The 23,386-nt window shown below is 49.1% G+C and overlaps 1 protein-coding gene across 1 annotated transcript; it reads right to left on the reverse strand.

The window, feature by feature from the left end:
• Nucleotides 1-16,210: 16,210 nt before the first annotated feature.
• PHETA1 (PH domain containing endocytic trafficking adaptor 1) lies at nt 16,211-22,564 on the reverse strand. Its single transcript, XM_075898711.2, has 2 exons — nt 22,407-22,564; nt 16,211-17,762 (listed from the first exon to the last, which is right to left on the reverse strand). The coding sequence occupies exon 2, from the start codon at nt 17,749-17,751 to the stop codon at nt 16,897-16,899; it is 855 nt and encodes a 284-aa protein (XP_075754826.1). The 5' UTR covers nt 17,752-17,762; nt 22,407-22,564; the 3' UTR covers nt 16,211-16,896.
• Nucleotides 22,565-23,386: the final 822 nt, after the last annotated feature.

The raw sequence follows: 23,386 nt of genomic DNA on the forward strand, positions 1-23,386 counted from the left end.
CCATCCTCTCTGGAACCTCCCTTCAGGAAGTTGAAGGCTGCTATCAAATCCCCCCTCACTCTTCTCTTCTGCAGACTAAAGAGACCCAACTCTCTCAGGGTACATCTACACTACAGCATTAATTCGAGTTAACTTATTTTGAAATAGTTAATTCAAATTAAGCTAATTTGAATTAACGCATCTACACACAAAACCTATTTTGAAATAGTGCATCCACACTGAGTGGACCCTGAACCGAAGTTAAGGCTGGCCGGATCCAGTGCAGGCAGGGCATCAGGTTAGGACTTAATGTGTGGAGCTGCTGCCTGAGGCTAACTGAGCTCTGTGCCTTACCCCCACCCCAGACAGACAATTCTCAGGGTTCCCCGCTTGCTTGTCTACCTCGATGAGGGACAGCAAAGCAGTCCTGTCTTGAAATGCCCTGAGTGCCCATACTTGGGACACCACAGCACTCAGCCACATGGAGCCAGAGCTGCCTCTGGGCACGCTGGTGTGTCTCGTGGGGTCATTGCCATCAGCCCGGCTGTACTTGCTGCAGGCTGCCATCTGGGGAGTCCATCGGGATCCAGGAGGCCCTGAGGGAGGGCATCCACCCCTCAAAGCCCTCAGAGCCACCCCAGTCCTCCCCACTGGGAGCTCGTGCCCCATTCCTCCTTCACATCCCTTCCTGATGTCAAACAAAAGACACGTATGTTAAAAAATAGAAACTGGGTTTATTGAACAAAACTGGAGGGGAGATGAACCTCTGGGGAGACTAGGAAAAAGAGGTGGGAGAGGGGAAGAGAGAGGGTTGGAGAGGGGAGGGGGAAACTTGGGATGAGGGAGCTGGAAGGGGGAAGCAAGGGAAAGAAGGGGGAGGGGAAGCTCAGGGCCCGGGGTTGGAGGTCTCACCGGACCAACTTGATTTTCATGCAAACCTGCCCCTGGGTTCACATGTGGCCTTTGGTGGCCAGGCTGGCAGCTATCCTGCCATAGTCAGCTGCATTCCTCCATCTAGTGCGGAGCTCATGGACGTTGCGGGCATCCTCCCCAAACCTGCATAAGGTCCATGATCTCCACCCTCGACCAGGAAGGCGCCCGCCTTTTCCAGCCCTGTCAGACCTCCTGGGAGTGGGCAGACTGCTCCTGGGGAGCGGTGGAGGGCTGGCTGCCAGTGGCTTGCTGGCTCACGTTTTGGGGCCTCTGGGTCAGGGGCCCCGGTGGCCACTGATGGCTCTGGGCTGGCAGGCTTGGAGCTGGCACAGGCACTGTGTCCAGGGTCTACTCCTTTAATGGCTTCGGGGCTGGGGGAGAGTGGCCACCAGGGCTCCCTGGAAGGACTAGAGGCCCCAAATTTCGAATTAAGTGTCTACACAGCACTATTACTCCTCGTAGAATGAGGTTTACCAAATTCGAATTAAGGGCTCCGCTTTTTTGAATTAATTTCGAAATAGCAGTTTGCATGTATAGACGCTATTAAAGTTAATTCGAAATAACAGCTGTTATTTCGAATTAACTTTGCAGTGTAGACACACCCTCAGTTTCTCCTCATGGGTCATGCGCTCCAGCCACCTAATCATTTTGGTTGCCTTCCGCTGGATGCTCTCCATTGTGTCCACATCCTTTTTGTAGTGGGGGGCCTAGAACTGGACACAATACTCCAGATGTGGCCTCACCAGAGCCAAATAAAGGGGAATAATCACTTCTCTGGAGCTGCTGGCAATGCTCCTCTTAATGCAACCTAATATGCCATTAGCCTTCTTGACTACAAGAGCACACCATTAACTCCTATCCAGCTTCTCATCCACTGTAATCCCCAGGCCCTTTTCTGCAGAACTGCTACCTAGCCATTCAGTCCCCAGGCTGTACCAATGCTTGGGATTCTTCCGTCCCAAGTGCAGGATTCTGCACTTGTCTTGTTGAACCTCATCAGATTTCTTGTTGCCCAATCCTCTAATCTGTCCAGGTCACTCTGGACCCTATCCCTGCCCTCCAGTGTATCTACCTCTCCCCCTAGCTTAGTGTCATCTGCAAACTTGCTGAGGGTGCAATCCATCCTCTCATCCAGGTCATTAATAAAGATGTTGAACAAAACCGGCCCAAAAACAGATTCTTGGGGCACTCTGCTAGAAACCGACCACCAGCTTCACATCGAGCCGTTGATCACTACCTGTTGGGCCCAAGAGTCTAGCCAGTTTTCTATCCATCTTACAGTTCATTTATCCAATCCATATTCCCTTAACTTGCTGGCAAAAATATTGTGGGAGATCGTATCAAAAGCTTTGCTAAAGTCAAGGTATGTCACATCCACTGACTTGCCCATCTCCACAGAGCCAGTTACCTCATCATAGAAGTTCATCAGATTGGTCAGGCACGACTTGCCCTTGGTGAATCCATGTGGACTATTCCTGATCACTTTACCTTCTTCCAAGTGCCTCAAAATGGATTCCTTGAGGATCCCCTCCATGATTTTTCCAGGGATTGAGGTAAGACTGACTGGTCTGTAGTTCCCTGGATTGTCATTTTTCCCTTTTTAAAAGATGGGCACTACATTTGCCTTTTTCCAGTCATCTGGGATCTCTCCCGATCTCCATGAGTCTTCAAAGATAATGGCCAAAGTCTCCACAATGACATTTGCCAACTCCCTCAGTACCCTCAGATGCATTAAATCTGGACCTGTGGATTTGTGTGTGTCTAGCTTTTCTAAATAGTTTGTAACCAGTTCTTTCTTCACAGAGGGCTGCCCACCTCCTTCCCATACTGCATTGCCTAGTGTGTTTGTCTGGGAGCTGACCCAGTCTGTGAAGACAGAGGCAAAGAAAGCATTGAGTACTTCAGCTTTTCCCACATCATCTGTCACTAGGTTACCTCCCTCATCCAGTAGGGGCCCCCATCCTCTCTGATCACCCTCTTACAGTTAACATGCCAGTAAAAACCTTTCTTGTTACCTTTCACATCCCTTGCCAGCTGCAATTCCAGTTGCACTTTCACCTTCCTGATAACTCCCCTGCATTCTCGAGTAATATATTTATACTTCTCCCTAATCATCTGTCCAAGTTTCCATTTCTTGTAAGCTTCCTTTTTGTGTTTAAGCTCACCAAGGATTTCCCCAGTAAGCCAATTAGGTCACCTACCATATTTGCTTTTTTTACTGCACATCGCAATGGTTTCATCCTATGCCTTTAATAAGACTTCTTTAAAATACTGCCCACTCTCCTGGACTCCTTTACCCTTCGTGTTAGCATCCCAGAGGATCCTGCCCATCAGTTTTCTGAAGGAGTCAAAATCTGGTTTTCTGAAGTCCAAGGTGTGAAGTTGCTGCTCTCCTTTCTTCCTTTGGTCAGAATCCTAAAATCTACCATCTCATGATCACTGCTGCCCAGGTTGCTACCCACCCGCTACTTCCTCTACAAATTCCTCCCTGTTTGTGAGCAGCAAGTCAAGCTGCACATGGCCCCTGGTCGGTTCCTTCAGCACTTGTACCAAGAAGTTATCCCCAATATTCCCCATAAACTTCCTGGATTGTCCGTGTACTGCTGTATTGGCCTCCCAACAGATGTCAGGGTGATTAAAGTCCCGAATGAGAACCAGGGCCTGAGATCTGGAAGCTTCTCTCAGCTGTCTGAAGAAAGCCTCGTCTACCTCATCCACCTGATCTGATGGTCTATAGCAGACACCAACCACAACATTAACCCTGCTGCTCCTGCCTCTAAACTTAACTCAAAGACTCTCAACAGGCTTTTCTCCCACTTTAAACTGGAGCTCTGAGCAGTCATACTGCTCTCCTACATACAGTGCAACTCCTCCTCCTTTTCTCCCCCACCTGCTCTTCCTGAACAGTTTATACCCATGACAATACTCCAGTCATGTGAGTCATCCGACCAAGTCTCCGTTATTCCAATCAAATCATAGTTCTTAGACTGGGCCAGGGCTTCTAATTCTTTCTGCTTGTTTCCCAGGCTTCTTGCATTCTCGTGGAATTGCTCTACTTTCTCCATTCAAATCAGGGGTCCTCGTTTGTTGCTTCTTCCTCGTGTTTCTTCCCAATATACCACTTCCCTCAGGGGACGTGTCACTGTCCCCAAGAGAACCTAGGGTATGTCTACACTACAAAGTTAATTCAAACTAATGGACATTAGTTCGAATTAACTTTGATAGGCACTACACTAGCGCTCCGCTAGTTCAAAATTAATTCGAACTAGCGGAGCGCTTAGTTCGAACTAGGTAAACCTCATTTTACAAGGACTAAGCCTAATTCGAACTTACTAGTTCGAATTAAGGGCTGTGTAGCCCCTTAATTCGAACTAGTGGGAGGCTAGCCCTCCCCAGCTTTCCCTGGTGGCCACTCTGGCCAACACCAGGGAAACTCTATTGCCCCCCTCCCGGCCCCGGACTCCTTAAAGGGGCACGGGCTGGCTACGATGCCCGTGCCAGGTGCAAGCCTGCCAACACCCAGCCAGCAGACCCTGCACCTGGTACGGTTCGAGCTAGCCACCCGATGCCCCCCAGCCCTCCCGTTCTTCCCAGGACCAGGCTGGCGGCTCCCGGGAGCTTGCCCGGGACCGCAAGAGGCGGGCACCCGCCTCGTCTAGTGCAGACATCGTGGACCTCGTTCACAACCTCCGCATTAGGCACAGGAAAGTGGCCATCTAGGGCAGGAGAGCTGCCAGCCTGGCCACCCAGGAGCAGGTGTGCATGAAAATCAAGGTGGTCCATCGAGACCCCCGACCCTGAGCCCTGAGCTTACAATGGCCGTACTGGGTCCAAAGGTCCAGCTAGCCCAGTAGCCTGTCTGCCGACAGCGGCCAACCCTAGGGACCCTGGAGGGGATGGAGCGAAGACAGTGACCAAGCCATTTATCTCGTGCCATCCCTCTCCAGCCTTCCACAAACTTTGGGCAGGGACACCACTCCTACCCCCTGGCTAATACCACTCCATGGACCCAACCTCCATGACTTTATCTCACTTTTCTTTAAACTCTGTTCTAGTTCTAGCCTTCACAGCCTCCTGTAGCAAGGAGTTCCACAGGTTGACTCTTTGCTGTGTGAAGAACAACTTTCTGTTACTAGTTTGAAGCCTGCTACCCATTCCTTTCCTTTGGTGTCCTCTAGTCCTTCTATTATGGGAACTAATGAAGAACTTTTCTGTATGCACCCTCTCCACACCACTCATGCTTTTATAGATCTCTATCATATCCCCCCTCAGTCTCCTCTTTTCTAAACTGAAAAGTCCCAGTCTCTTTAGCCTCTCTTCATAGGGGACCTCTTCCAAACCTCTGATCATTGTAGTTGCCCTCCCCTCTCCCACCTTCTCTCTTCCCCTCTCCCATCTCCTTTTCCCAGTCTCCCCGAGTTTTGTTCAATAAAGAGAGATTCTATTTTTGAACACATGTGTCCTTTATTTTGTACATCAGGAAGGAGCCTAGGGAGAGGTAAGTGGAAGGAGGTGAGGGAGGAATGGGATACGAGCCCCCAATGGGGAGGACTGGGCTGGCTCTGCGGGCTTCTGGGGGTGGAAGCTCTCCTGCAGGCCCCCAATTGCCCCCTCTCCCCAGATGGCAGCCTGCGGCAAGTGCAGCTGGTCTGATGGCTGAGTGCTGTGATGTGCCCAGTGTGGGCACTCAGGGCACTCCAAGCCAGGACTGCTTTGCAAGCGGGGCACCCCTGAGAATTGTCTGTCCAGGGTGGGGGGTCGGGTCCCTTTAAGCACAGCCCTTGGCTAGCCTGAGACAGCAGCTCCACGCTCTAAGTCCTAACCTGATGCCCTGCCGGCACTGCTTCCGGCCATCCTTAACCCCGGTTCAGGGTCAACGTAATGTGGACATGCTAGTTCGAATTAGCAAAACGCTAATTCGAACTAGTTTTTTAGTCTGGATGCTTTAGTTCGAATTAACTAATTCGAACTAAGTTAGTTCGAATTAGCGCTGTAGTGTAGACATACCCCTAGTTTAAAGCCCTCCTCATCAGGTTTGCAAGCCAGGCTGCAAAGATTCTCTTTTTTCTCTTGGTTAGGTGAATCCCATCTCTCCCTACCTATCCCTGTGCCCAGAACAGGGTCCCATGGTGAAAGACACCAAAGCCCTCTCTCCGACACCACCTGCGCAACCACACATTTACTTCCACAATTCAATGATCCCTACCGGGCCTTTTCCTTCAACAGGGAGGATGGACGAGAATACCACTTGCATTTCAAATTCATTGATCCTTCTTCCCAGCGCCACATAATCTGCAATGACCTGCTCACGATCATTCTTGGCTGGATCATTAGTTTCCACATGGAGAAGCAGGAAGAGGCAGTAAGCCGAAGGCTTGATCAGTTTTGGAAAAATCTCAGTCACATCCTGAATTCTAGCTCCTGGTAAGCAGCACGCTTCAAGATTCCAAGTCTGGACAGCATATGGATGACTCTGTCCCTCTTAGGAGGGAGTCCCTGACCACCACCACCCGTCTTCTTCTCTTGAGGGTGATGGTCATGGAACCCCCACCCCTAGAATTACATCTCCCATGCTTTCTGGTAGATGGGGTCTCCTTCTGATCTCTTCTCTGAGAGGTGCCTGCCAAAGCATTCTCCTGTGCAGAGAGCCTGAGAGCAGTTATTTACCGCTAGTGGAATTGGGGATACCTGAGTTGGCTTTCTTCTCCTGGGCTATGTCTACACTATGATGATCTATCGGAAAAAGGTAAGCAAATTGTACTCCACAATTCGTGTACCTTTTTCTGATAGCTTTTTCTGAAGAGGTTTTTCCAAAATTTGGCCCGTCTACACTGGGCCAAATTTCAGAAAAGCCTCCTCTTTTAGAAGAGCCCTTCTTCCTCATGAAAGGAGGAAAACAGGTCTTCCAAAAGAGCGTGTCTGCTCTTCCATAAAAAAAAAGTGATTTAAAACAGAAGGGGCAGGGGCAGACCATGATTGCTCTGGGGGTGGGAGTGTCCCTTTGCCTCCCCTACCCCCTAAGCACCCATGTCCCTGGCAGGGCAGGAAGAGGCTTTGCATGATCCCCACCCCCAGGCCTGAGAAGCCCCCCAGGCTTCCTCCACCCTGGCCCCGCCCTGCAAGGAGCACGCAGCACTTAGAAAAGTGCCTTGTGTTCCTAGCAGGGCAGAGGAATCTTTGTGTGCTTCCCCGCCCCTAAACTCTGATTGACCTGGGGGTGGGGGAGCGTATGAAGCCTCCTCCTGCCCTGCAAGGAGCACGTGGCACTTTGAAGTGCCACTCACGCCTCGCAGGGCAGGGGAAGGGTGGAGGGCACTTTGCATGCTCCTCCCGCCCCCAGACCAATCAGGACTTGGGGGCGGGGGAGCACATGATGTCTCCTCCTGCTCTGCCAGGAGTGCACGCCACTTCAAAGTGCCACATGCTCCTGGCAGGGTGGGAGGAAACTTTGTGCACTTCCCCTACCCACAGGCCCTAATTGGCCTAGGGGCGGAGGAGCAGCAGGGCCTCTACAGCCTGGATCAACCTGCTTGGCGGGCCAGATCCGGCCCACAGAGGCCCTTTTGCCCACCCTGCTCTAGGGAGTCTGCCCCACACTGTGCCTTGCCCACCATCCTGTGCCAATGGGCTGGCCCTTCGCAGCCATCTGGGCATCAGAGTGTAGCACTGAGCTGCATCTGTGTCCACCTCTGCAGGGAGCTGCTCTCTGCAGTTTTCCCTCCTGCAGCGGAGATGTGCGCTGCTGCCCCCTATTACTGCGGGTGCTGTCGCAGATCCCACATGGGCTGCCAACATCTTGGGTTCAGCATCAGTCCAACTACAGCTGTAATTCCCCCTGCATGGGCCACCCACAGCTCCTGGCTTCATGCTGGCAGTTCCTGCAATAATCCATCACCTTCATAGGACAAGGACTTCCAAGGTGATTGCAGGAGATTGCCTTGTCTGTCACAGACAGCCCCCAGGGGGCCCCGTCACTGATTGTAAAGCATCTAGCAGACATCCACACAATGGAAGACACTCAGTATCATGGCAGGCTGCCCAGGGAAGGGCCAGAAAGCAGCCATCCCTGTTCTGAAGAGGCACCCCGCAGACAGGTACTATCCCAGCAGGACAGTAGGGTTGCCATATTTGAACTTTCAAAAAAGAGGGAATGTATCTGTATCACACTCTACCAACTCACGCAGTATTAAGGTGTATACAATGTGAGTTGGTAGAGTGTGATACAGATACACGCCCCCTTGGGCTGAAACAAAAGACAGGACGATGCAGCACTTTAAAGACTAACAAGATGGTTTATTAGGTGATGAGCTTTTGTGGGCCAGACTCACTCCTCAGATCAAATAATGGAAGAAAATAGTCACAACCTCTTTTTTGAAAGTTCAAATAAGGTAGCCTGATAGTGTCCTGTGATTGGGTCTAACGAGTCCTAACTAGGAGATACAATCCAGGGTCACAGCAGCCTGAGCATGCCAGGAGGAGGGCTGGAGTGTGTTCTCCTGAGGCTGCGATTTGGACTGGAAGAAGACAAGCAGGGCCTGTAGATGCTCCAAGCTTGGAAATTTACTTCTCCGTCAGCTGATGGACACCTGAAGGCCTCATGGGCTAGGTGGGACACTGGATATCACTTGCTGTTGTGCCAACTTTCCTTTCTTTCACATTAGTTATTAAACAGGGCCTGCAAGTAAAGCTATATGCATATGGCCAGTTGCTTTCCCTGGCTGGTGATTGACTCCACCTGCCTCTGTGATCCCTGGCCTAAAGTATTTATGATTTAAATGCCATCACCTGCTCTGGGCTGTGTCCCTGTGTTGCAGGCTCAGGGTGGATGATGAAACAAAAGCATGGGCGGGGAGGAGGGAGACACAAGGGCTGCGTCTAGACTGGTAAGTTTTTCCGCAAAAGCAACTACTTTTGCGGAAAAACTTGCCAGCTGTCTACACTGGCCGCTTGAATTTCCACAAGAACACTAACGATCTTGTGTAAGATTGTTAGTGTTCTTGCGGAAATACTATGCTGCTCTCGTTTGGGCAAAAGCGCTCTTGCGCAAAAGCATTTGCGCAAGAGGGCCAGTGTAGACAACGCAGTATTGTTTTGCCCCAATGGCGAAAATGCGATCGGGGTTTTCTTGCGCAAAACCGCATCTAGATTGGCATGGACGCTTTTCCACAAAAAGTGCTTTTGCAGAAAAGCGTCCATGCCAATCTAGACGCTCTTTTCTGCAAATGCTTTTAACGGAAAAACTTTTCCGTTAAAAGCATTTGCGGAAAATTATGCCAGTCTAGACGTAGCCAAGGTGTATACTTTAAGGGAATGAATCTCAAGGTGAGATGGGCATCTAGCTCTCGAGGGGGATTTTTAAAATCCTGCAGCAAATCTTGTTTCTCTGGAAGTGAGACTTAGGGCAGCTGTTGGCTTTCACTAGCTGTAGATGTGCTGATATTATTTGGTGAGAGGCTAACAACCACCACATCCAAAGGGCTCCAAACACACTGCAAACAGGGCAACATGGTGCCCATTGTCACCTTATTAGTGCTTGGAGCCTTTCCCGCTTTCAATGCTGCTTTGCCACAATGCGCGGGTGACACACACGATGGACATTGACAGAAAGATTAGAAATATCAGAGGAAATGAACTGGCCATGAAGCATAAGCCCCTTCTGATTGCGGGGCTCGGCTCTGAGCTGGCCAGGGCAGGTAGAATGAGGCATCCTAGACGCCAAGACAATGGATTTGGAAGCATTAGACACCAATGTTCTGCTTTCGAGCAAAGAGGTAATGGCTATTTTTTTAACACAACACTGTGTTTCCACAAAGAGAGGTTCAAGTGGAGCCTGAGCCAACACCCAACCAAGTTTCTGGGACTACATTTACACTGTATCCCTCTTGCACAAAAGCCTATGCAAATGAAGTGTGGATTAGCATACTGCCATGCTTCATTTGCATAATTAGGGGCCATTTTTGCACAAGAGGCTTTTGTGCAGAAAGGGGCCAGCTACACAGCTCCTTTTTGCGCAAAAATCCCCTCTTGCACAAGAGGTGTTCTTTTTCATTTTTTCAGGAAGAATGGCTCTTGCGCAAGAGGGGGTTTGTGCACAAAAAGGAGCTGTGTAGAAGACTCCTTTTTGTGAAAAACCTCTTGCGCAAAAACGGCCCCTAATTAAGTATACAAATGAAGTGTGGTAATATGCTAATCCGTGCTTCATTTGCATAGGCTTTTGCGCAAGAGGATGCAGTATAGACATAGCCTGGGAGTTGTTGCCTTCAGTGAGACTTAGATTAATCTCTTGTTAGGCAACAGCTTTGACATCACTTCCCTATTTTGCACCCAGTAATGTGGTGTTACCTAACAGACGTCAGCCAGACGGCACAAAATGAAACCTACTGAAAAATGCAAGGACCATTTCTGGAAATGCTTTGTAAAACATTTTTGCCATTGTGGTTATTGGAGATACTCTGGCACCTCTACTTGAAAACACCGCAGCAGCCATGTTTCGTGACGTACATTGAAGTTTCTCTCTTTATATAAAAAAACCTTTTCCTGCGGGTTAATAGGGTTGTCAGGTGTTGGCTTTTGAACTGGACAGTCCAGTATTTGAGTTTTCTGTTCAGGAAACAAATTGCGAAAATAGAAATGTCGAGTATTTTCTAACTAAGATGGAATGTTGATTGTGATGTCATGTCAAGTGTGTCCGGTATTTTTATTGAAACCATCTGGCAACCCTACAGGTCAACAGAGTAACATCATGCGTCACTTTGTGTCTCAAAGCCTCTCTCTCTGCCAGCAGCCGCATGGCTTCCCTTCTCACCCCTCCACCTTGCTCCAGGGAATCACATGGCCTCCCCCATGCTGGGGGTGGGAGAAGATGGCCCAATCCCCCGGCAGCTGAGGGGAGACCGCCAGGACTGCAAAGACTGGTGGGGGGACAAAAGGGGAGAGCTGGGTCTGGTGAGGTCTCAGCCCTGCCCAGTGGTCAGGGGCGTGGGGGGGAGGGAGGAAGAGCCAGGGCTGGCCTGGTCTCACCCCATCCCTGGCAGCCAGGGAGAGGGCAGGACCTGGTGTGGCTTCAGTCTAGCACAGCTTTACCCCAGCTCCTCCTGGTGGCTAGAAGCAGGGGGGGAGGGCTGGCCCCTCCCTGGCGTCCAGAGGGAAAGCTGGGTGCGACCTTACCCTGGCCCCCTTCCCCAGCAGCTGTGTGGGGAGCCCCAAGAACTGGGTCTGGCTGAGGTAGCAAAGAGCCAGGGCTGGAAGGGGTCCAAGAGTCCTCAGAATGAGTTGTATACATGCAATTTGTCCATGTATACAAAATATACACGTATGCAAAAATCTATGAATAGTTCCATTTCCTGCACTTCGGAAAAAATCCAACGCTGTTTTGAGACTTTGATCTTCTAGGTTCTACACACGGTCATTCACATCTTGCAAGAGAATATGAATTTTAGTCTTTGGTTTGCGACTTTCCATTATTTTAGGTTTATTTTTTAAACTAAATTCATCTTTCACCAGACTTCAAAGAGCACTTCTGCCAAGAGATCATAGGTAGTGTATAGAGCCAGAACTGGAAACAATTTATGTTTGTGTTTCCCAGCACTAAAATAGCAATTATCAGTGAAAAACAAATCTTTGGGACCTTGTAGCATTTGGATCTCAAAGCATTTTACAGATTGTTAAGGTCTGGATTTCAACTGAAGATTCTTTAAGTATTCCATTTAGGTACAAACTCTCTCACCCTGTCCCCCTAATATGCCACTTCAGTTTGCTTGATAATGGACCTTTGATGTAGTCCAGTGACAGTATTTATGGAAGCAGAACAACTCCCACACAATCAGTGGGTTTGATCCCAGGATTTTCAGTATTAAAAACATGTGCCTCCCATTTAAACCAATGCAGTAATTCCATTACCTGGTAGCAGTATAGACTCTTGTCCTGTCATGTGAGGGAATACACGGTCAGTCCCATGTTCTGGCAGCGTGGGTAACATATAGTGCAATGTTCTCATGACCTGCTGTTTAAAATTGCTACGGCGTAAATCTTAGCACAACTAACATTAATGTCAAAACTCCCTTTGACTCTGGTAGGACCAGGATTTGGAATAAAAAAACAAACCACACAACAGGTTCAGACTAACAAATAACACACAAACTTGTAATCCAAGAGACAATTAACTCCAGCCAAACTTTTAATGACATCGCTTCCCAAAATGCTACACTTCGCAAATGATCAAACAGCTGTCCCTTTGGAATGAAAACACACATTGTTCGACAATCAGACACGAACATAAATAAAGCTAACCGTAAATTAAGATCAAGAGACAGAAACACAAAACTTAGAATGAAAAAAAAAACAGGCTTGTATAAATTAAGGATGTGAATCTTTAATCAGTTAGCCTCATCCATAAAGGCTGAGGCTCACTGGTCACAGTTAACCAATGGGGGCTGCCTGTCACGGGCAGGGAGCTGCTTCAGCCTGGCCAGAGAAGCCCTGGAAGGGCCAGTCCACCCAGATAGAGTGCCCCCCTGCTTGGCCTCTGTAATTGGTTAACTGGTTAAACATAACATTTAACCGGTTAATTAATTAGACAGGATCTTTACATACATAAGAACATAAGAACCGCCATACTGGGTCAGACCAAAGGTCCATCCAGCTCAGTATCCTGTCTGCCAACAGCAGCCATCCATCTCCACCCTCTGACAAACAGAGGCTAGGAACACCATTAATGGACTTACCCTCCATGAATTTATCTAGTTCTCTTTTAAACCCTGTTACAGTCCTAGCCTTCACAACCTCCTCAGGCAAGGAGTTCCACAGCGGACTGTGCACTGTGTGAATAACTTCCTTTTAGTTCATATATTACATCCTTAATATCTATGCTCAGTACAATCCAGCCCGCAAATAAGGAGGAGATAATCCACTAAAATATGGCTGGCCTGCCTTAGTGTTCATAAAATGCAGGCAAGAGTTACACACATACTAAAAAAAGGATTGGCACAACACATGAATCATTTCACACCTCACTGACAATATAATTCTCTGACAAATGTGTTCCCACTCTACGCAAGAGAGCTTCCCTCCACCCTCAGTGTTCAAGAGATACTTCCTTCCCCTTAAAAACAAACAACTTCAGGGCATTTGGAGGTTGCAAAGTCTGTAGCACTCAGCTCTTTCTGCCCACCCAGGTATTTATCCCATACCCAGAGCGGTGAAAAACAGTATAATTTTCAATCCCTGGCATCGGTCATTTCTCCAGGGCAGTCACGCCTCATACGATTCCATGCAGTACGCAGAAGCCTTTGGCAATCTACAATGGGCTGTCATGCTGGAAAACACATTTCTTTCTTAAAACCCTGTCCTAGTCTAAAGGTGAGCTCATCTCTTATGCAACAGTATCTGCGGGATCAAATTCATCCTGGGGTAATTCCCCCAACTTCCCTGGAGTTTACTGCTGGGATGAAGTTGTCCCGCTGACTTTAATGACACCTAACAAGCAGACAGTGCACACACAGTGCCAGCCACCACAGAGTGCGAAAGAATCAAAGTGAAACTCTTCTGCAGTTCTACCAGGTTACTCTAGTTAACTATTAGAGAACTTTACTCCTGCAGTGTAAAGTCAATGGTGATTTTCTGACCAGATACAATTGTCAACTCCTAAGAATCCCCATGTATCTTGTACAAGCATCTGGTTGTTCTCTTCTATTTTTAGCATCCCTGGAAAATGAGAACATTAGAAAGAGGCAGATTTCCCACAAAGCAATTGAAATGTGTCCCTGTTACTTCAGCAATCTGAGTCACCACAGAGACTGACACAACAATTTTTCTGACCTATTCCAAGGTCATCCCTGGCGTTTCTCCTCAGGATTGAGGTATTGCACTCACTTACTTAACTACAAAGATGATAACATAAAAAGCAGGCCTCAAACAGCATTGCTGGCTGGGATTGTCAATGAATACCTTGCTGGGGTCGATTCTGTACCAAGGAGAGAGTGTTGACCAGCATGTGCCCTTTGTAAGACAAGCACTCAAATGCCAGCATTTCTTCTCTGAGTGATCAGATTCAAAATGCACCCACGCAATATGCTGGAGAGGCAACAAATATTTTTAAAAGAAAGATCTTATAAACAACTTTTCAGATTAAAAATAAATTAAAACACCCATACTGATCCAGCAGTGAGTCTGTGGCATGTTCCGTGGTACAAAGGATCCAAAATGAGGTGCATAGAAATAACTTCAGAACTTATGCTCAGGGAAGATATTTTACATTTAGTCAGTCTTTGGAGTAGGTTTCATTCCCAAAAATTGGATGTCGCTTCAAATGAGCCAGGAGCTGCAATAAGAGCTGCATCTCTTCAATTGAGATGTCCCAAAACATAATTGAACAGAGAGCAAAATTTAAAGATGCACAAAACCAAAATATTTCAGCAATAAAAGCATCATTTAAAAAAAAGGTAGTTTCAGATACCTTCAGCTCCTCACAGTGCTAAGATGCACCATATTTTCAGTGCTTTGTAATCTAAAGTTTTATCCAGGAGCGAGTGCCTTTTGGGTACTGAATCACTGAGCTGCTGCGTATTTCTTCTATAAATTACAGAAGTTGGTTTGAAATTAGCCTTTTCCAAGTTAATATTTATATTTAAATTTACATTGTGCTTCCCTCCCCACACCCTGCAGTGTTCACCATGTCTGAATGGGGTGTAGCAAGCAGACATTTATTAATACTAATTACTATTTCCGTTACTATAACGCCTACGAGTCCTAACTCTTAACCAGAACCTCACTGCTAATGAGGAAGTCGGCTTGACATATTTAAAGAACAGAGCAAACCCTATGTTGCCCAAGCAAGGTGGTTGGTCTGCACACTGAAGCCATAGTGCTGCAGCCACTTACGCTGCAGAATAACTTACTTCATCAATGGCTTCCCATTTAAATTTGGGCAGGATGCACAGCAACTGTCTACCTCTGTGGCCTCTGGAGTCCATGGGCAAACTCCCATTAACCTCAGTGAGAACATTTAGGGCATCTAACCCTATTAACACACATCACATTACTCGTGTGTAAATGCTTGGTGAAGGCATGTAAATAGGGCGGTATGTCCCCAAACTCTCAATGTTACCCCATCACTGGCCCCGTTGAGGTTAATGGCAGTCTGCCCATGTACTCCAGCAGACACAGATGTGGACTTGTGCATTCTAGGGACCCACAAACACCGGCTCTCTTAGGTATTCGCAGAATGTAGCCTTGCTAGGTACAAACCAGAAATTAAGTATTGTTTGTCTATAATCCATCCTGGATTAGGGGTGAAAATGTATAACCATGTAAATGGTTAACCAATAAGATTGGGTTTATTAGTTATCGTTCACAGTTACACACAGGCTCCTGGGATGCCAGCTGCCACCCTAATGCAGCAGTGCTTGGTTGGCAGCCAGCTCCCCATGAACAGGACCACAGAGGAGAGCCATTGCATGCCAGGAGCCAGCTGCTGTTACCTCAGGTGCATGTAACCACTGAATTTTTCAGTTGTTACACAATTACCTGCTTTTTAATATCCCTATGCTGGGCAAGTGCTGAAACGGAATTAACAATATTTTTAGAGGTCCCGTATCACGCAAGCCAGGAGGGCTGGCAAGATTATTTAAACCAGTGTTCCCAGGTTCCCAGCTTTCCAGTACCATCATGGAAAGTGGCAACAGTACCAAAGAGTGATTAAAATAACTGATTTTTACAATTATGAGCCTCCCAGTTCCACACTGAGGTGACTTCAGTAGCTGCTGCCTCCCAAACCAAATGAAAGAACTTATCTGGAAGCAGCGATTCTAACCAGCTTCATGCTTTTAGCACATTCTTTGCTGACTCCAGCAGCTCACAGGACGCGAGAATAGCTGGAGGAAGATTGTGAGAGACACTTTGCAAACAACACCATAGGCTTTCAGAACCCCTCGGGGCTCGTTTATACTGGCCCCTTTTCCGAAAGGGGCATGTTAATTTCACAGGTCGTAATAGGGAAAACCGCGGGGGATTTAAATATCCCCCGCGGCATTTAAATAAAAATGTCCGCCGCTTTTTTCCGGCTTTTAGAAAAGCCGGAAAAGAGCGTCTACACTGGTCCTGATCCTCCGGAAAAAAAGCCCTTTTCCGGAGGCTCTTATTCCTACTTTGAAATAGGAATAAGTAGGAATAAGATCCTCCGGAAAAGGGCTTTTTTTCCGGAGGATCGGGGCCAGTGTAGACGCTCTTTTCCGGCTTTTCTAAAAGCCGGAAAAAAGCGGCGGACATTTTTATTTAAATGCCGCGGGGGATATTTAAATCCCCCGCGGATTTCCCTATTACGACCTGTGAAATTAACATGCCCCTTCCGGAAAAAGGGCCAATGTAGACGTAGCCTAGGTGTGTCCCCGCTGAGCTCTGGTGCTGAAGCAGCAAGTACACTAAATGACTTTCAACATCTGACTCTGGCCAGAGGGGTTTGGATAGAAAACTATGAGTCCAACCTCTCCATGAAGTCCATTGCCAGCAATGGGCGGGTCAGATAGGGTGACCAGATGCCCTGACATTGTAGGGACAATCCTAATATTCAGGGTGTTATCTTATAAAGATGCCTATTACTCCTCACCCCCGTCCCAATTTTTCGCGCTTGCTATCTGATCACTCTCAGATCAGACAAGGAGCTTGGAGGGAGGAGGAGAAACCTACATCCAGAGGCAGAGTACAAAAACCAATTGTCTGCACTCCCACCTCAAATGTGCTGCTGGCAATGGGAAGCCCAGACGCAGTGACCCACAGGGCCACTGTTGGAGCCAGGTATGTGATATCAGGCAGGCAAAGTGCCCCAATGCAGGAGTTCCCGATCACACTAATTGGCAGCATGTGACAGCGGCTCAGGCGTCACTGCAGCCAGACTGACTTCAGATATGGCTTAGTGTTTCCAAAGGAGTATTCCCCCCTGCACCTCGTCTCTCCACACTCATGCCTCCTGTCCTCCCCTCAGAGCCTCGGTCACAGTTCACGGCTCCTCTGGCTCTCCAGCCATTCTCTCCTCAGCTCCGTGATCTCCTTGCCGTACCAGTTGTGGAGCTTGGAGAAACACACTGTACCTGGGCACACTGGGCTCTCTGCCCCGGCCCCAGGGCCACAGGCACTGCCTGATGACCCACGTCTGCGAGGTGGCAAAGGAGGCGGCTTCAGGCTTCCCTCGTGGCTGCTGCCTGCCGATGTCCTCATGCTCCCTGAGTCAGCAAGGGCCCCGGGGCTGTCCCCAGCTGGCAGGGGATCCACACATTGAGCATTGTTCCACACCGCACAGCCGTTCTCTTTCAGAGAGGCACAGGGCGATGCCATAGGTCTCTCCCGAGGAGGTGGCAGCTCTGGAGTAGATGTGGTGTCTGTGCTGAGAGCCAGTTTGGTTTTCCGGTAAATCGGTGACCTCCTTTGGACGCTGCGGCCACCAGCCAGGCCCCACTGCATCTCCTCCAGCTGCTTCTCCAGCTCCTTCACCACCAGCCGCATGTAGTTGAAGCTGGCGCGCGACAGGGACTTGACCCAGGACTCCATGGTGGCCTGACTCTCGGCTGCCAGGATGTAGGTTCGTGACTTGGTGCCGTCAAACTTGATGGCGAAGGCGAACTCTTCGGCGGCCTCACAGAGCTCCACCGTGCAGCCCTCCAAGATGATCATGCCAACCGGCTCGCGGCTCTCCTGCTCCTCAAAGTAGAAGAGCATGTTGCCCTTCAGCACAAACCAGCGCCGGTGGTAGGCCGTGTTCCGCTCGCCCTTCTTGAAGAGGAAGCCGGCGTTGTCAGCGGGGGAGTCACACGTGGCGTAGAACACCAGGCTCCGCTCGTTCAGCTTCATGGCTCCAAGGCCTAGATAGGGAGAGAGATTTTTATGGAACCGGGAGGCGAGGCTCTGCTGTGTTCTCTGAGCAAAGACCAGGCAGGCCCAGCCCTGCAGCCAGAGTGACTGTACTGTCTCAGTGAGGGCCTAGCTCAGAATGGCCCTCATTGCCCACCGAGGTACAGACTGGAAAGTGACATGCGGGGGCAGGAGTTCAAACCCTAACACAAAGGCAGAGGGGCATCTGCACAGAGGCTCTACATCTTTGCCCTGGCCCCCTATGTACTGCAAGACCCTCCCTCACCGGCTGCTCTCCCTTCACAGGGAGGAGGGATTCAGAGCCCAGAGAGGGGAAAGCAGGTAACCTGGCAGCGTTGGATTGGAGCAACTGACTACGGCTGACTAAGATTCGCAACAATAGGACTGGCACCCTGTCTATTCCTGGTCTCTGATCAGGGCAGCAAGACTGGAGCAAGGAACCCAGTTAGTAGTGCCAGGCCAGCTGGATGTTTCATTGTTCAATTGCAATTAATATGGGGGGGAGGAGCATAATTTAGGAACTGCTTTTCAGTCATGCATGATAAATAGCATTAGAGGAAGCAGCCTTTTTCCAAAAGAGCTCTTTTGCAAAAAGGTGTGTGTGGACGGGGAGGAGGGAGTTCCTTTGGAAGAAGAGGAAGGAGGAAAAAGCACAGGTGTGCTGGTGGCCATTCTGTCCATAGTAATCACAGTTGAAATGCGAGATAGCGTCCATTCAGTGTGGATGCTATCTTTCGAAAAAGCAGATGGCTTTGTTGATGCGCCTTGGCAGTGTGGATGCTCTTTTTTGGAAGAAGTTTTTTTGGAAGATCTCCTCTGGAAAAGCTTCTTCTGAAAGAAACGTGCAGTCTAGACATAACCTGGGTGAAGTTATTCAGTAGCAGTCTATTTAGCAACCCAGCCTGACTTACTTGGCAGTCTGAGCACATTCTCTCCTGCTACAGGGATTGGCCTTGATAACTCTGCTTGTTTAACTGTCCTGGTTCCTCTTCTTGGGCTGGGAGGCAAAAGACTCAAAGATTCTCTTCCTACATTTACCACTAACTGAGTGTGCAACTCCAGGCAAGTCCCGTTGCCTCTCTTCCAGAATTCGCATCTGGAAAAGAGGGAGTGTGGGATATATCCTGCTTGGCGATCTCTATAGGCAGAACAATGATAGCAGCATCCCCATGATCCAGGAAGCTTCAATCTGAGCATGTAGTTGGTTTCATTGATTTCAGTGGGAACATTTTCATAGACCACTAGAACTGGAAGAGGCTTTGTCTACACTGCAAGGTTTTTGCACAAGAAGTTTTTTGCAAAAGAGATCTTCTGCAAAAACTTCTTACACAAAAGCACGTCCACATCTCAAAAACACATTGCAAAAAGCGATGTGCTTTTGTGCAAGAGAGCGTCCGCACTGCATGGACAGAATTGCGCAAGAAAGCTCTGATGGCTATTCACAGAATGGCCATCAGAGCACATGTGCTTTTTCTGATAGGCTCTTTTTGTACAAGAAACCCCTGAGGAGCATCCACACATGCCTTTTTGCGCAAGAGCTATAGTGTGGATGGCAAAAGCCCACTATCCTGTCAATTTACTGTATTTTTTGTATTGTTTCACAAAAATGCACTTGAGGTGTGGATGTTTCACCGGTTTTTTTGCAAAAACCTTGTAGTGGAGACATAGCCTTTGAGAGGACAAGTCTGGTCCTCTGAACTCACAGTAGGATCAAGACCCATCTAGACCATCCCTGACAGATGCCTATCTAATCAGCTCTTAAATATCTCCAGTGATGGAGAGTCCACAACCTCCCTGGGCAATTTATTCCAGTGCTTAACCACCCTGACAGGTAGGAACTTTATCCCAATGTCCAACCTCAACTTCCTTTGCTGCAATTTAAGCCCATTGCTTCTTGTCCTATCCTCAGTGGTGAGGGAGAATAATTATTCTCCCTCCCCCTTTTAACACCCTTTTAGATACCTGAAAGCTGTTTTGTGCCCTTAGTCTTCTCTTTTCTAAACTAAACAAGCCAATTTCTTTCAGTCTTCCCTCACTGGTCATATTTTCTAGACCTTTCATAATTTTTGTTGCTCCTCTTTGGACCCTCTCCAATTTCTCCACACCTTTCTTGAAATGTGGCACCCAGAACTGGACACAAAACTCCAACTGAGGCCTAATCAGGGCAGAGTAGAGAGGAAAAATGACTTCTCATGTCTTGCTCACAACACTCCTGTCAATGCTTTAATGTGTAAAGTAAACTTACGTCCTTCACTGAAACCAGAGCAATGCCAGGACCAACGGCTGCCAGAGGTCCCAAGACTTCAGTGCCCCCTCGCCCCAATGGACAGCTGAAATGGGCTCCCAGCACAGCGTACTGCTATCCTTTTACGTGCCCATTGAGAAGTAAACTATTAGCTTATTTTGGAGACCTGCCACTAGCCTCTGAAACATCTATAATTTCTCATGTCACAGGTAAGCTCTGCAAATGCCACTTTGAACAGAAAGCATTTGCTTTCAGTGCCTATGTTCTCTTCCAAGCAAAGAGGCTGCTTTCACCCAGTATGTTGTGAAATGTGTTCCCTTCAAAATCTTCAGGGTACCTTGACGGCCAGGAGAGTAACTTAGCCCTGGATGGAGTGGCAAGGGCTACCAGTAGAGGTTTAACAACGCTTTATGCGCCATTTCCTTTCTTGTTTACAGTAACTTGTGTTTGATCGAGGAAGTAAATTGTCTTACCACATTTGTTATTAACTACTGCTATCGCTGCTGCACGAGCAGTCAGAGACATTGTCACTCCGTCATGTGGCTGTCCTTGTCCTCAGCAGCAGGGATGTTCACTTGCTGTGGGGGAAGGAGAGCAGTTGCCCCCCTCAGATTTTAGTTTGCCCCCCCAACTTCTAATAGATCTATATGCTCCATTGTGTCCTCCGACATTCAGCCTTTGCAATAGAATAGAATCACATATAATGCTCTCTGCATGCTGACATAACTCCCCCTTGTCCAAATTTTTTTAGTACAGCCCCTGCTCACCACAGCAGCCACAAGATATAGGATCTATAAATATAACAATGCTGTTAGCTTCTGCTTCCTTAATAATATTGACAGTACCTCCAGTGCAAGGCACTCAATGGACCTTGCACTTATTCATTAATTACCAGCCCCAAAGGAGACAGTGAGGTTATCTACCAGTAACTATTTGAGACCCAGGGAACCCAGCACACCAGGACAAAGGGCCAAATTATCAAAAGCATCCATGAATTCTAAGCATGCAAACGGGTCCAGCTGGAGGTGGGCGGGACTCCAACCCTCAGTCACCACCAGCTTCCCCAGGATGCCAGCCTACTGAGTGTGGTTCACTTAGATCATGTAGTGGCACTCAGATCACTTCCAGAGAGAAAGAATGAGTTTGCTCTGGGTCTACAGCCTTAGCTGAGAGCCAGCTGACTTTTAACTCATGCTGTACAGGCTCATGCAATAAGCTCCAGAGGTCCCGGATTCAGTTCCAGCTATTGTCATAACCCTCACAGATGCTGAGCAATTGCAGCTATGTTTGCGGAAACAAATTGTTACAGTGTCAAATAGGGCACCCCGAAGTGACACCAATAGGTTTAGTGACTAGCCCCAAGAAAACTCTAGCAGTCAATTTCAGACCTGGGACTGCAGTCCAGGTGTCCTGACAGTCCTCTGCTCTGATCACTAGACAACACTCCTCTCTACATTTGTTTGTTTAACTCAGGTCCTAGTTAAGTAATTTTTTAAACCATAGGACCACAATAAAACACTGGGATATGTGAAAGTAATTTCACTTTTAAGTCACATTAAAAATTAAATGAAGGGAGTTTTGGTCCATGCCGCGCTCCTCCCCCCAATCACCAGAAGGTTATTTTTATAATCACACAGGGGCCTGATCCTGAGTATAAGCCAAGTAGAAAGTATCAAGGAATGTTGTTCACAACCCCATCTATTTCATTCATGGGGTGACTTGCTGTTGCTGTTGAACTTGTTAGGAAGTTAATGCCAAGTTATTCTGCTGCTAGCTGGAGGCCAGCTGACTTAGCAGAACTAAGAGATGAAAATGAAATAGGAATCTGTAACTCGGCAATGAGAGACTTTTTTCAAGTGACACTGGGAATGGCTGAGATCAGCACCGTGTTTTCCCATCAGGTGTGTTTCCTGCATGTCAGCCAGAGTCCTTCTGGTGGACTCCTTCAGGAATTGGGCTCCTCTCCCCCCCAGCTGAGTGGGCATTGGGCAAGTTAGCTAGGACATCCCTCCCCGGTCCTTAGAAAGTTGCTCTGCTCTCCTGGGGATACTGGTGTGAGAAGGGCGAGTGGGGAAGTGGCTGCAGCCCAACCAGCCAGGATGCTGGAGAGGGACTCGGCCTGGAGGCACCCACCGCTGCAGACTCCACGGGGGAGAGGCTCAAGCCCGCTTCGCAGAACCCCGCGGGGCAGCTTTCGGGAGCGGGCCCATCCCCGTGGCCTCCAGCCCCGTTCAGGGCAGGGAAGGAGGGGGAGACCAGACTCTCCCGCCCCCCTGGCAGCTCTTCCCGGGTCCCGCTTGGCGCCTCTGCCCGCCCCCAGCTCTGTCCCTCGCCAGCGACTGCCACGGCTCCATCCCGCCCCGGCCTCCATCCCCCGGCCCGGCCTTACTTCGGCGCCCCCGGGGCAGCCGCGCTGCTGGCTGCGCCCCGCTCCTTTGTTCCCTTCGTTCCGCGCCAGCCTGTCCCCGGCCGGGCTGGCTCCTCCTCTGCGGGCTGGCTGGCCAGATGGAGCAACAACAGCTCGGCCGCTCTTAAAGAGCCAGCCCAGCCCCACACCCGCCTCCGGAGCCAGCCAGCGAGGGGTGGGAGGGACTGCCCCTCCTACCCTCGGCCCCTAGCGTTGCTGCGGATGGTTGTGTCCAGACTGGAAAACCTGGACTCACCCCGCTCTGCCCTCGGCCAGCCGCAGGGAGACCAAGCTGGGGCTGACCACGCAGTGTGCACGCTCCAGCCCGAGTGGGAAATGCCAACCCCGGGTCCCACAGATCCAGGTTTCCAATGAAGGAGAGGGACTCACCCTAAGGTCTCTTGGCCCAGTTGAAGAAAATTGTTGGTGCCCTCTCTCCAACATCGTGCAACTGGAGTGTGGGCTCTGGGGTGTGGCGGGGGCTCAGAGAATCACAGAACACTAGAATGGGAAGGAACTTTGGGAGATCAAGTCCCGTCCCCTGCCCTCAGGGCAGGACCAAGCACCGTCTAGACGGGATCTACTGGTAGATCTTGGAGCCTCTGACAGGTGATCCTGACTGGTTTGGTTAGGAAGCTATCAAGCACTGGCACTTCATTTGCTCCTCCACCCACTGTCCTGTTGCTCCTGCCCTCTGCTTTGGAGCTGCTCCCTGGGAGCCTCCTGCTTGCTGTGCAGGGTGTGGGAGAAAAAGTGGGGGATGCTGTCAGGGTGTTCTTCCTCCCCCCACTCCTGTACCCCATCTCCACACAAAGGGAAGGGGATGGGGTGGACAGAACTTGGCAATGAAAATTTATATCACTCTCACACACTGGCTGTGTCTAGACTGGCCAGTTTTTCCAGAAAATCAGTCGCTTTTCCAGAAAAACTTGCCAGCTGTCTACACTGGCTGCTTGAATTTC

The sequence above is a fragment of the Pelodiscus sinensis genome, chromosome Z, assembly GCF_052426305.1.
Source record: "Pelodiscus sinensis isolate ZL-2025 chromosome Z, ASM5242630v1, whole genome shotgun sequence".
Taxonomy (NCBI): domain Eukaryota; kingdom Metazoa; phylum Chordata; order Testudines; family Trionychidae; genus Pelodiscus; species Pelodiscus sinensis.

Bases quoted from the DNA above. Each gene is read 5' to 3' on its own strand.
- PHETA1 (XM_075898711.2), bottom strand. From the start codon at position 17,751: ATGAAGCTGAACGAGCGGAGCCTGGTGTTCTACGCCACGTGTGACTCC.